Source organism: Labrus mixtus, chromosome 19 (genome assembly GCF_963584025.1).
Source record: "Labrus mixtus chromosome 19, fLabMix1.1, whole genome shotgun sequence".
Lineage (NCBI taxonomy): Eukaryota > Metazoa > Chordata > Actinopteri > Labriformes > Labridae > Labrus > Labrus mixtus.
Window position 1 is genome coordinate 2152501 of NC_083630.1, and position 13798 is coordinate 2166298.

Here is a 13798-nt window from a genome sequence, read left to right on the forward strand (position 1 = left end):
GGAGAGAGCTGAGATTACATAGACTCTCTTCTCCCAGACCTGCCAGACCTGGCAGCCCTGCAGCGTTCTGCCCCCCCACAGGAAGGCTTCCAGAGAGCTGGCCAATCAGAAGAGAGTGGGCACATGGGGAGGCGGGTCTTAAAGAGACAGTAGCTGAAATGAAGTGAGGGTTTCTACTGAAGTCAGTATCAGATAAATAAAGGTTTCACACACTGACATCATGAATGGTCAACATGAGGAGGATTTTGAATCGCTGCTCGTTTACTCATGGAGAAAGTCTGGGTCCTTTCAGACTAAGGTCTAAGTCCGCCATAAGCTCACCTCACCTTCTGAGGACGACAGAGGAAATAAAATAAAGACGTTCCAACTTGTTGTTTAGAATAAAGAGGAAGCTGTGTGTGGATGTTATCAAAATGTTTGAACCTCAGCCCAACACTTCCTGAACATGTTTAATGTTAAGTCACATCCAGTGCATGTATGAAGAGCGTTTCATCATCATCATCTCCCCCCGCTTGAGAGTCTTTAAATACAGAGTGAGAAGTCTGCGTGATTCTGTGTTAAACAAACTAAAAATAAATCTGAGCTCGGTTTGAGATAAAATCAGCCACTTCAGTGTCAGCGTTCAAAACAACACGAGTTGATTTCTGTCACACACGATGTTATCTCTGTGGAGAAAATGAAGTGTCTGTGTTCTCTTCAGATTAACTTCTTTATCGGAGCTGTTTATGCCCGGGGGGTCAGGAAACATTCACGTCTTCTGAGGACAGAATGCGTCCCTAACAACACATCTTAAAGCAGCGTGTAGGGAGCGGAGAGGAGATGGGTTCAGAGGTCACACATTGAGCAGAATCATTTCTATCCGCTCCTGCAGCTATATGTGAGGAGGTCAAAGGTCAACTATATGCATTTTTTTCTGTCATTATAGCTTCTTCTGTTCATTTTTCTGAGAAGTTGATTTTTAATGAAAAGGAGTATAACATCATGATTGACAGCTGTGTTGACCAATGAGGCTCCTGCGTTGCTGTGTGCAGCGGATCATCAGTGTAGAGGAGGAAACGTAACGACCACGAGAATCATTGAACTTTCTATAACCGTGAGAGTCTGCTTCAAGCCGACACAAGAATCTGTTCTGCAGTGGACTGAACCCACCTAAGCGACCTTTGACCTTTAAGCAGGAAGTTGTGTGTTTTTTCCGTTAGAGGAAGGGGCGGGGCATAAATGCTGCAGACGATCTCTCCTGCACAATCAGCGCGTCTCAGCAGGATTAGCTTTGCTTTTTTACACTGGGAAGACTTTAAAAACGCAGCGTCCATCTTTAACCGCACTCGATAATTTAAAGGTCTAGCTGACATTGTGGTGGAGGCACGCTGCCGGCCGAGTTTAATCTGCAGCCCCTCGTCTTAATGAAAGCTAATTAAACATCTGAACCAAGACTTGATTGACAGGAAACATGTCAGTGTATAGGATATTTTTGTCCCGTCATCCAGGAGTAACGCTCCGTCCTCGCCCCCCCTTCATGAAGGACACAAACGCGGTGACGGCGGCATGATGAAGCCAGCAGCAGCTGATGATGTTCACAGACAGCTGAGGCCTCCAGAGATGTGACGGCACATTCTCCTGCTGCAGCTCATGTTCCACCAGTCACATGTGAAACACACCGTCTTTACCTCCAAGGCTCACATGTTCACCGTTGGGATCGACTCTGCAGCTGGAAATATCTGGGTCCTTGGACGGGCTGGGGGACGGGTTCTAAATTAACACCTCGGCATGGGCGGGGGGAGGGGGGGGGCGTAATGAGGAAATGTGATAATACATAATGTTTGTAAAAGGAATAAATATCATCCTTCATTTGATACCCTAAAACTTGTAATAAAAGCCCATTTCAATTGAAGGCCTGTCACTTTAAGTAGCCTTAAGCTACATGTCTTGACAAATGATGCAGCTCTCATTTAGACTTTAAACTTCTCTGCACCTCTACATCGTGCTGAATACAATCATTACGAAGACGATGACTCAGCAAAGCCAGGTAAAAACATGAGAGAAGTGTGGGCTGATATTTGGTGTGGCACTTCACTGAAGTAAAAAACACAAAGTCAAAGATTGATATTAAAAAGCTAAATCTACTTCAGATACCATGGCTCAGAGTCGGGTACAGCCCTGATCCAGCAGCACAGTAAATCTTCAGAGGATCCACAGACCTTCAAAGAGAAGAGTGATGATATTTCAGCAGCAAACTGGAGGTCACCGGTTAATAAAGCATCCTGAGCTCCGAGTCCCGGTGGAGCCGTGAGTGTAGGAAGAGCGCTCGCAGCTTCAAACTGAACCGACTCCAAACACAGCAGAAATAAATAAAAGAAGTGTTTCCTGCTCCGAGGACGAGGAGGAGGACGAGGAGGAGGACGAGGATGAAAAGAGCAGAGAGGAGAGGAGAGCGAAGGTCGGAGGAGAGAGTCAGAGGATGGAATGATTTAATTTGACTCTGTTTGTTATCTAATCAGTCCATTCACTGAAAAACAACACACCACGCAGAGAAGTGAATCACTCAGAACACAAATACTGTCTCCAAATACACACGCTTACAAAGAAGCTGAAAATGTTTCAGGACGCAGGAAATACTCAAACTGTGAGAGACAGACTTTAAAGGGACTCAAAGGACGGTCACCAAGTGGTCTTCAGTGGGACAGGCATGTGTGTCAGGGGAGACAAAGCTGTGTACGCTGTGCTCTTATTTTGAAGGAACATGTTGCAGGTTTGTTCATACTCTGAGGGGACGGGAGGTGGCAGTCGATCGTACACGCCTCACAGGTGAGCAGGTCGACGATCTGCCTCACGTCTCTGCTGCATGTCCCTGTGATATTTTTACTTCATTGCATCAAACTTTGAGTCATAACGATGATAATGGGACGATCATGGTTTCATGAGCAGAAACTGTATCTGTCAGTGTGGACAGCAGCCTGACAGCCTGACGGACGGGGACACAATGAACCGGAGTCTGATTACAACCACACACAGAACATCAACACGTCCTGGACCTCCTCTCTGACCAGGCGTCTCAGAGTTCCTCCACTGTATAATATATATATAATATGACATTAGACTAAACCGCTCTCTGCTGCTCAAACAAAAGGTTGAGGGTTGTCTGACTGCAGCCGTGCACCAACACGTTAACAGATGGTCACAGATATCTGAACCAATCGCCGCTCCCGTCCTAAAAACAATGACGGATGCAGAGAGCTGATTAAAAAGAGAAAGGCAGCAGAAGAGCAGAGCACAGCGGAAGGTAAAAAGACACTTATGGTGGCAGACAGAGAGCGACTGAGGAGGGCAGACGAGTGGAATGACTGATTCAGGAGAGGAGTGGGCAGGAGAAACATGAAATTAGCACAAATAGATTATCTGTCGACTGGCGGGCCGCCTGAGAGAGAGCGAGCCCAGTGCTGAGGAGGGGGAGGAGGAGGAGGGGGGAGGAAAGCAGATTGACTCCTTGTTTGTTCATCCCTTAGGGGGAGGGGGGGGGGGGGGAGAGCCGATAGAGCCATCACTCACCAAATTGCTGATCTGTAGTTGAAACAGCTGCAACTGAAGCAGACGCTCACTGAGCTGCACAGCGATTAGACAGGCCCGACACTCTGACCCTCTGAGGAGAGATGGACCGTCTCACTGTGTTCTCTGTTTCTCACACGAATTCTACTTTTGGACTTTAGTGGGCTGACAGAGTGTGGACGGGTGCTAAAAGAAAACAGAGCGGTTTGCTCACAGCAGATTCACATTTTGGAAACACTCTTGATTTCTTTTTGCCAATAATGGTGAACGGTCTCACATCTGCTCTGCGTCCTGAAACATCTTCACTAAAGATTTTAAAACACATCAACGGGTCAAACATGCACCTGAACACCTCGCTGTATTTCTTGTTCTACCTGACACCTCTCTGTTTTATGTTTGTCTGAGAGCACTTCAGGGCTCCGTGATGTCCTTGAGTTGTATGGTGCATTCATGTGGTGTTGGACAGAACGGGAAAAACGAGATTCCGAGTTCTAAAATTCACATGAACACCAGCTCAAGTCGGAACAACAACTCAGAAACTCAGGAAAAGAGTTAGGTGCCCGACTTGCCGACTTGAGAATCGAGGCCTCATGAAGGACCGTGTTCCTAGCGACCAGCCGTCCCCCGGGTTAGGGTTAGCCCTTCAGATCCTGATAACGCCTCACATTCGTATATACATTGTAAATTGAATCACGACTCCCACTGGCACCAGAATAGATTGGTGAGACCTTTTTTCCTTTTCATATCTTTGGTTCTCTGTATGCACTCAGGGTGGAAACAACCTGGAATTAAAATGCTGGATGTGGAGCTTCAATGATTTCTATGCAGCATTTCACCGGTTCAGAAGAAACAGCACGCAGCTGTTACGAGATAATTCAAAACATAAAGGGATACTTCACCCGTTGAAACATGAATCTGTATTGACATTGGGTCATATATGTAGAAATGTGAAATACATTTTGAAGTTGGTGCCTTCTTGGTCGTGAAAAGACAGAAAGTGTCTTTTTGGCTCATGTGGATGAAAGACACCAGAATGCACAGCACCGCAGGCCCCTCCCACTAAGGTCCTCTAGTTCAGAATCAGAAATACTTTATTAATCCAGAGGGACATTCGATCGTTACAGTTTCTGCAAAATATACAGTATAGCAGTAGAAATATAGTAATAAAAACATTTACAGACATGTTTACTTCAACACATGAGACCATTTCCTCAACTGATTCAGAGATTTCTTCCAGAATTGATCTTGTAAATTCCTGGCAGAAAACAGACTCTATGTCTGTGTCCATAGAAACAGTGAGAGCACCGACACTATTAGCATAGCTTCCAAGCAATATGGCGGACGTTAAGTTTTGATTCTGGGAGTGAGTTCCCACCCACTGATCTGTGATTGGTCTGTAGCTTCAGTGGTCGAAAATATGAGGAACTAGCGTTGTAGTTTCACCCCGCTAACCGCAACAAGCTCCTTTTCAGACTCAGAAATACAAAGATTTCCCATCTCAGGGGAAAATGAGGGCGGGATGCACGACCATTCAAAAACCCCATGAATGTGATTCATGTTTTAGCAGAGCCAGAGTCCTCAGTGGTAGGTGCATTCTTTGGCTGTGTGGTGTTTTCTGCAGGTGTGTAGTCCGTGCATCCCCTGAGTGGTGGTGCAGAAATGGAATGGGGCTGGGTCCTTGTGTATAATTCAAGACAGGGACCCAGAGACCCTTCAGGGACAAGTCTACTCTGTAGCCGAGAAATAGAGCGAGACGGAGCGAAGAGAAAACAGACGGGGAGAGAGAGAGAGAGATCCTTGAGTTGCCTGTATCTTCTCCAGCTTTAATTACACTGTATTGATCACAGGAGGAGGAGGAGGAGAGACAGTTTGCCAAATTGCATGCTTCAGTTACTGTAAAGCATGTAAAGAAAGACAGGCAGAGACATTCTGCCAAAGTCATACAGTAGATAATTAGAAAATCATCTCCCTCCTCTCTCTCTCTCTCTCTCTCTCTCTCTCTCTCTCTCTCTCTCTCTCTGTGTGCACACTGAGCGCGACTGATACAATAAAAGAGAGAGCGTGTCCGATTCGTTTAAGTCAGTGCGTAGTCGGCTTTGTTCACATCCATCTCACAGCTCCATGCTTGGTTTCATTTGAAATTCTTTGCATCGATTTTTCTCCCCGGTGCCTGTGGTCCGGTTCCTCCTCATAATAGAAAGTTCATGCATGACACTCCTGGATTCTCTGCGACATCTTGAGCTACAAACAGAGAGAGGTCTGATCCTGCAAACTTCTTACACTTCTTTTCAATCTTTGCTAGGTTGACCTACTTTGGGAAGGAGCTTAGGTTCCTGTCTTTGTTTCTCACACTGAAAATCTGCAAGCTCTCCTACTGTATCTCCCTGCACCCCCCCCCCCCCCCCGATCCAGGAGGGTAGCTGCTGAGTCCAGCACACTGAAATATTCCACATCCAACCTCCCTGCACTGCAAAATCGCTCCCGCCAAGTCTCAGAGAACCATATTCTGGGGTTAAGGAGCTTATGTCTCGTATCCGACGCTTGGAGAAAGGGGCTGAGCAGTGATTCTCCATGGGGAGGGGGAGGGGGGAGAAGAGTGAAGCCTCTCTGTGTTCAGTGTGTCTCATTATGTCTGAACTGTGTGTTACCTTCGGTAAACAGTGGGGAACATTTCTCAGGCGGGCATCGTCTTAAAGCAGCGGGCTGGTAAACCGCGGCGGTCGAACATTTCTCAAATCTACAGCCCCACAGGGAGGAGTGAGTCCGGTCATGATTCCTCAGGAAGAATAAATAATCTGCATTTTGATGACAGCTCCCTTCGTTTCAGCGCGTGCTGAATGGATGCAGCGTCCAACCCTTTTGTGTGGGTAAATTCCCTCCAGTTAGTCTGGCTGAATGACCTTCTCAATCACAGGAAACGTCAAGAATTCAATTTGTGAGTGAAGCATTCATTATCATGGAGCCTTTATGCTCGGGGGTACCTGCACACTCACACAGCCTCAGAGCCGTGTGGACCACCACTCTGCTTCATTTAATGGAGTATTCAAGAAATCAACAAATTAGTGTGTCATTAAACAGCTTTGGGGCATTTTCCGTTTTCATTTGAATAATGTCACAGCAGCAGAAATATTGCAGTAAGACCAGCAGGCTGTTTGCTGGGGGGGGGGGCTTCCTCCTTTAGCACTTCTCACTGCACACAGCCCGGTCAGCGACCCCATGGTCAAAAACCTGAGTCAGTAGGTTTACCACTAAGTTTTTTCTGCATGCTGTCTTTGATTTATTATTTCAATGTGGTGTTAAAGGTCCAATCAGTGAGATGTGTAGAGAGTGAAATGATAAAGGTATCTTACTATATGATCAGACATTAATGAAACATGTTATGTTGAAGTGCTGGCTTCTCTGACAACAATGCAGCAGTCAGTATGTCCTCCTTCTAACTTTAGATTCTGCTCCTGAATGATCTGGATTTGTTTGGACCAGAGAAGGTAGGTGGTTTTCAATACACGGCCGTTTTGGACGCCCCTCGGTTCACCAGATATGAGAGCAGTTATCAGGTCAAACCAACAGGTGTTGCAGTGATGGAAGTGGTCAAGAGAAGTGGTTCAGATAGAAGTGATTGTACCCGACCTAAAAAGCCTCTGCATGTTTCTAATAAGCTCCACGAGCAGAAACGTGCTCAAACTAGGATCAATATTGGAGATGTTTTTGAAAAATGGAGAGAGGTTAGAACACAGAAAGGTTTACAGACCCATGCAGAGCTGGATAAACACTGAAGCTTCAGTGTCCACCACATGGAGACAGCTCCCCCCCAGAATTTAGACTGCAGTACCCATTTTAAACACTAGGTGACATAGTTACATATTGCTCCTTTAAATATGATTGCCTTCTGCACGGCTCATTGATCCTTTACTTCATAGAAATGGAGACATGACAAAGGTCTTCTCGTGCTTTCATCTCGAGTAGTTAAAAATGAACAACAACCCCCCCCCCCCCCCCCCCCGAGTTCGTCTATTAATCAAACAAGACCGCAGTGACAACATCTGTGTTCTCATTATTATATGAAATGATGACATGATGCTAATCTGCACACTCTGCTGAACAGACTCTGATTTATTCTGTTCACTCGACCTCATTGATGAGACAAACTGATGTTGTGACAGCAGCTTTGTTGTCTGACTTCAACACTTCCTCTCGTATCTCTGAAGTGTTGTGACGTTACGCCACTCTGCTCTTCTGCTCCGCCAGCTTCTCATGTGAGAAAGCAAAACAAGAGTAATTAAATCTTCATTCCTTCACCCCTACAACCACAGTCACATCTGTTCAACGGAGAACGCACACAGTGTCAAACACATCCACTTAGATCTATGCCCCACTGACTCCTGTTGTTGCTCCTTTGCACAAAACGCTATAACGGCGTCTTGTTTTGGTGTTATTTGACCCTCTGTGGATCCCGTAAATCAAACACTAATTACAACGAGCAGTGACCTGACGGGCGGAAATGCTACTTCTAATGTTTTCCACGGGCTAATAGACAGCTGAGTGAATCTGGCGTCAGGAATAGAGTGAATCAGCACGCCGTAAGCAGCTTGGTTAATTAAGACGTGCTGACTACCGGTGAAGTCCGCACATCGTTATAGATCCGCCGCCTAATTGGAAAGAATGGTAACGGCAATCACATCTTTCCTCACTACTGGGAAACTGGACTGTCACTGCAGCAAAACCAGAAAAACAACAACGCAGAGGAATCAGCAAAGAGAGGAGTCATCACACGACCAATCAGCAAAGAGAGTCATCACATGACCAATCAGCAAAGAGAGTCATCACACGACCAATCAGCAAAGAGAGTCATCACACGACCAATCAGCAAAGAGAGTCATCACACGACCAATCAGCAAAGAGAGTCATCACATGACCAATCAGCAAAGAGAGTCATCACATGACCAATCAGCAAAGAGAGTCATCACACGACCAATCAGCAAAGAGAGGCGTCACACGACCAATCAGCAAAGAGAGGCGTCATCACATGACCAATCAGCAAAGAGAGTCATCACACGACCAATCAGCAAAGAGAGTCATCACACGACCAATCAGCAAAGAGAGGCATCATCACACGACCAATCAGCAAAGAGAGGCATCATCACACGACCAATCAGCAAAGAGAGTCATCACACGACCAATCAGCAAAGAGAGGCATCATCACACGACCAATCAGCAAAGAGAGGCATCATCACACGACCAATCAGCAAAGACAGTCATCACACGACCAATCAGCAAAGAGAGGAGTCATCACACGACCAATCAGCAAAGAGAGACGCCATCAAGCGACCAATCAGCAAAGAGAGGCGTCATCACACGACCAATCAGCAAAGAGAGACGCCATCACGCGACCAATCAGCAAAGAGAGGTTGTCATCACAACAGGTGTTTACAGAAGAAACCATTCTGTAAAAAATCATTTGTACCAAATGCAATAAAATGATAAAATTCATGAAGGAAAAAACGACCCCCCCCCCTCAACTCTAACTGCACATTGTTTTATGAAATTACTGTTTTTAAACCTATAACTTGATGAAATGTCTTAAAACTCTGGCTTATTATTATACTAAATTATTATTTTAAATTCACAAACCATGCTGACTGTGATGTTGTCGAGGACTACAGGCGCTCTCCTGGTTTCCTGCTGTGCTTGAATGTTGTCTTGTTTGTTATAATGTTTTTTTTTGTTCTTGTGAAGCCAAAGACAATTTTCCACTTTGTGGACAAATAAAGTTCTATTCTATTCTAACCGTTCTGTCTGTTATATAACTTGAGGTGTTTTCTGAAACAGTTCCGGGGACTTTTTGAAGAGGAACTATCCATGAGGGAGTTTCCTGAGATGTACACACCATGGGGAGTTCTTTTCTGTCTGCATTTGAACTGCCATGGTGCTGGGAGAGAGTACTTACTAGGACCCGTTGGAATTCTCCTCCTTTTTTATTCATTCCATACTGAATAAACTATTTCAGTTCCTAGATTCCCGTTTAGAGGAACCTTCAGAGTAGGTACCACGGTGTGTAGATCTCATGGAACTCCCCAGTGGATAGTTCCTCTTCAAAAAGTCCCCGGAACTGTTTCAGAAAACACCTCAAGTTATATAATTCACAAAGTCCTGACATGAATCCACCATGAGCACAGCACTGAGCAACACAGTTACAGAGGAGAGGAAGAACTTTTACCAGACAGAAACCTTGAAGAAACGAAATGATCGCGGAAAAATTGTTTTCTGAATGTGCAAAGCCCTGCAAGGTGACACACACATGCACGCCTGCAGCTCTATGCTGTACGCTACATCATGACTGAGACAGAACGCACACACTGACCGTCCTGATGGATCGGCGTCAGAACAGATCCCATCAGCTGCTAACCCGGCACTGAGGCCGTCCCTCAGCGTCTGCATTGGGGTCTTACCTGCCCTGGACTTTGATGTCAGAGATGGCGTAGAAGTATCTGGACAGGTTGTTCTCGTCCACCATCGTAGCTCCTGTGGCGGGCCTCAGGAGGCGGATCCTCAGGTCTGTGATGGTGAAGAAGTCCCTCAGGTTCTTGGTCGTGTCCAGCTGACCATAAAGTGAAGCCATGTTGTGGAGGCGGGGTCCGGCGAACAGAGCAAAGCGGTCCTTGATCTCAAAGCGAACAGTTTTATCGTACTTCCACACGTAGCCTCGAGAGTAGTCCTCGGTGCAGATGATGTCCAGCAGGGTGTGCTGGGTCAGGTCCTGGACCGTCTTGGGCTCCATGGTGAAGGCGTCCAGGCAGTCCGTGGCGTAGAACTGGTACGGCTGCCAGCTTCGTCCGTAATCCAGAGACTTCTCCAGAACCATCTGCTCGGGCCGGCCGGACTCGAAGGTGAGGACGATGTCGTCCGTCAGCTCGATGGTCTTGTTCCAGGACAGCGTGATGTTGACCAGCAGAGCCTTCGGGTACTTCTTCCAGGACGTGGACTGCCAGAAGGTCGTGGGGTTACGACCCTCGATGTCAAACATGAGCTCTGGAGGGTGGGCCAGTTCTTCTGTGGTGGCGTCACATTCGTTATTACACATGTACGGGTTCTCCTGCAGAAAGACAAGAGGAGGAAAAGGAAAGCAGGTGTTAGTGAGAGAAGAAACAGGAACTAATAACCATGACCAGAACTCAGTCTCTCATATCAGCATGGCATCAGGAGAGTAGTAAGAAATTGAGTGACTGGGTCCACTCACTAAAACATATCAGCCCCTGTGATGTTTCACCTTCAATCTGAATGATGTGGAGGCGTAATCGAGGGATGAAGTGACCCCCCCCCCCTCTGTAGCGTCTTCAGAGGTAGTAACAGAGGCGTTACAGAGGAGAGACAGGATCATCTGAGCCAGCGGGGGAGCACAGCGCTATGTGTGTGTGCATGTCTGACTGCAGTGCGGGTGGTGGATTGCTCTCATCACACAACCATGGTGGTGACTTTTCAATCCCAGGTAGCCCCGCCCTAACTCCCCCCTCTCAATGTGTACTAAATGAACATCACGCTGTGTTGCAGAAGACTTGAAACTACAGATTGAGACCATAAACTCATTAATCAATATTTTATCATCGACCTCTACACAGTCAGACTTCCAGCAGAGTCAGCCCCTGGTGGTCATTGAAAGGAATGCAGTTTAAAACACTTCTGCATTGATGTCTGAGGCTACGTCCACTTCTTCTACTCAATCTCTGCAGCTGTTCATCAACATTTGAGGTCATGAGGATTTTACCCTTCTGGATTACAAGCACAGTTCTTACAGGACTAATGTGTCATGTGTGTGTGTATTACTTTTCCAGAGCTCAGCGTACCTTTGAGGACCTCTCAGTATCCCGGGCAGCTCTTGCACCTCATTTATTCTTACAATTGGATTCATTTAAAAAGAGGCTGAGCAGCGGACTTCACGTCTGTGTTTTCATCGTCTTCGCTCTCGGAGGTTTAATAGATGTCTATTTTTATATCTGACTTGTGGTTTCGAGTGTCTTTGAAGCTGAACATTCGTCTCCCCCCATGCTTGAAAGAGGTCTTTCCAAAAACATTTGTCCGATTTACCACAAATCATTACGGGGCGATGTTCTCTCCGTGCTCCCTGGGGGCTCCGCCGAGCTGTCGGGAGGGGGTAGGGGGGGGTTCACTCCTCCATGAGGAGTGCTACAAGCTCCAATTTATCAGGACAAGATAATCCACTACTTGATTAGATGGGAGATGTCACCCTGTGTGTGTGTGTGTGTGTGTGTGTGTGTGTGTGTGTGTGTGTGTGTGTGTGTGTGAGTGTGTGTGAGTGTGTGTGAGAGTGTGCGTGTTCGTGTGTGTGTGTGTGTGTGTGTGTGTGTGTGTGTGTGAGGACAGGCCTCTGATGTAACACAGTCTAATGAAGCGGTGAGGCAGAGATTAGAATTAGAGTTAGAGGGAGAATCAGCTCCGTTCGGCTAATAAGCTTTGCAGGTTTTTCTCCGTCCTCGAAGGCAAGGTGACAATGAAACAGGTCTCCGTCAGGTCCCTGACTGTTGGTGGTGGTGGGGGGGGGGGGGGGGGGGGGGGGCAAAGTGGCAGTGGAAAATTCCACTTGGGTTTCAGTGTAGCGTTTCACTGTGGGAGGTTAGGTGTGCCATTAACTGCAGCATCTGGTGCGGGGAGCATCCTTGGACAGATGTGTAATAACTCACAGGTGACAGTTATGCGTGCTGAGAGGTGTGGACGGTCTCTAAAAAAACACACTCTGCATGAAGGAGGGCCGACAGTGCTGCTGAGGGACTGCTGAAAATGAGCAGTCTTTAATGGAAGACCTTAAAATATAATCCAATGACATTCAGAGCGCCTCAGAAGGAACAGATATGATATGCTTTATTAACTGTTATTGATACTGTTCTATAACTGTCTAAATAAACAAGAACTACTCTCTCTTTCTCTTGTGCATTCTTCTGATTTGCACTCTGTTCTGTTTCCATCGGTCCCTGAGAGCTTTTAAATGTTTTCGACGTTCATTTTTGAGAAATCCCTGGTTTCAAATCAGTGATTCTATTTTTCCAATTGGGATTTATCGCCTCACTTTTTAACTATGCAGACTTCTCTGAGTAAGATTTGCTTCATTTTGACTGGCGAAAAATACTACAAAATTAGCATCCATTCACTGATAGTCCTTTTTAAAGGTCACATATTCTGTAAAATCCTCTTCTCCATGTTTCTCTAACTCTAACATGTGTCTCTAGTCTGTCTACAAACCCCCCAATGATGAGAAAAGTCCATCCTCTCTGTCTTCTGCCTGCTCCACTTTTCAGAAAATGTGTGCTCAAACATGCCGTTTGGAGATGGTCCCTTCATGACATCACAAAGGGCAGAAAACGGGGGTTAAGTTAAGTTCAGGGCGTGTTCAGGTAACCCTAACTCTAACACAGACACTGATAGCAGTGTCTAAAAATAGATCTCAGGTCCTGAAGGTGAGTACATGTCCATCAGTGAATACAAATATAAAATGCCTTCATCAAAGCCTCTGTTTCAGCCTCAGCCTTTACTTTGTAGAGTAAGTCATCACTTCCTGTCTTTATGTGAGCAGCTGTATCTGAGGTCAAGCTTTGATGTCCTTTACGTCTGAATCAGGCAGAAGCACTTACAGTAACACACACACACACACACACACACAGAGACACACACACACACACACACACACACACACACACACACACACACACAGAGACACACACACACACACACACACACACACACACACACACACAGAGACACACACACACACAGAGACACACACACACACACAGAGACACACACACAGAGACACACACACACACACACACACACACACACAGAGACACACACACACACACACACACACACACACACACAGGAACAGCTCATCTCTGTAATCAGACAGAGATGTAGCTCTAGCGATCTTTGTGGCCCAGCAGCTGAAAATCTGCTGCGTAGCACCTGGAAGCTCGGCCCGCTAGGCCAGCGAACACGCAGGTTAAATACCTTTCATTACCGTCTCCTCAGCTTCTCGCCAACGACAAAACACCGCCTTTATGAAGATCAATAACCTCGGCGGTCGTCCCACAGCCCAGAGAGGAGATAAAATGCTGAGTATCGGGGCCGGGGGAGAATCGATGGCAGGTTTCTGTGTTTTACTGTAGGGCGCCTCTGAGGGCTCTGTTAGCCGATTAATGGTTTGGCACACATTACGATAACTGACAGCAGCCGGCTCTGCTGCATTTCT

At 46.4% G+C, this 13798-nt stretch overlaps 1 protein-coding gene across 10 annotated transcripts in view; it reads right to left on the reverse strand.

Moving 5' to 3' along the window:
• ntng1a (netrin g1a) overlaps positions 1-13798 on the reverse strand; it is a 120235-nt gene that overhangs the window by 57562 nt on the left and 48875 nt on the right. For all 10 annotated transcript variants that reach the window (XM_061064352.1, XM_061064354.1, XM_061064351.1 and 7 more), the window contains exon 3: positions 9990-10633. In XM_061064352.1, coding sequence (XP_060920335.1) covers positions 9990-10633 — 644 coding nt within the window. The remainder of the gene's footprint in view (positions 1-9989; positions 10634-13798) is intronic.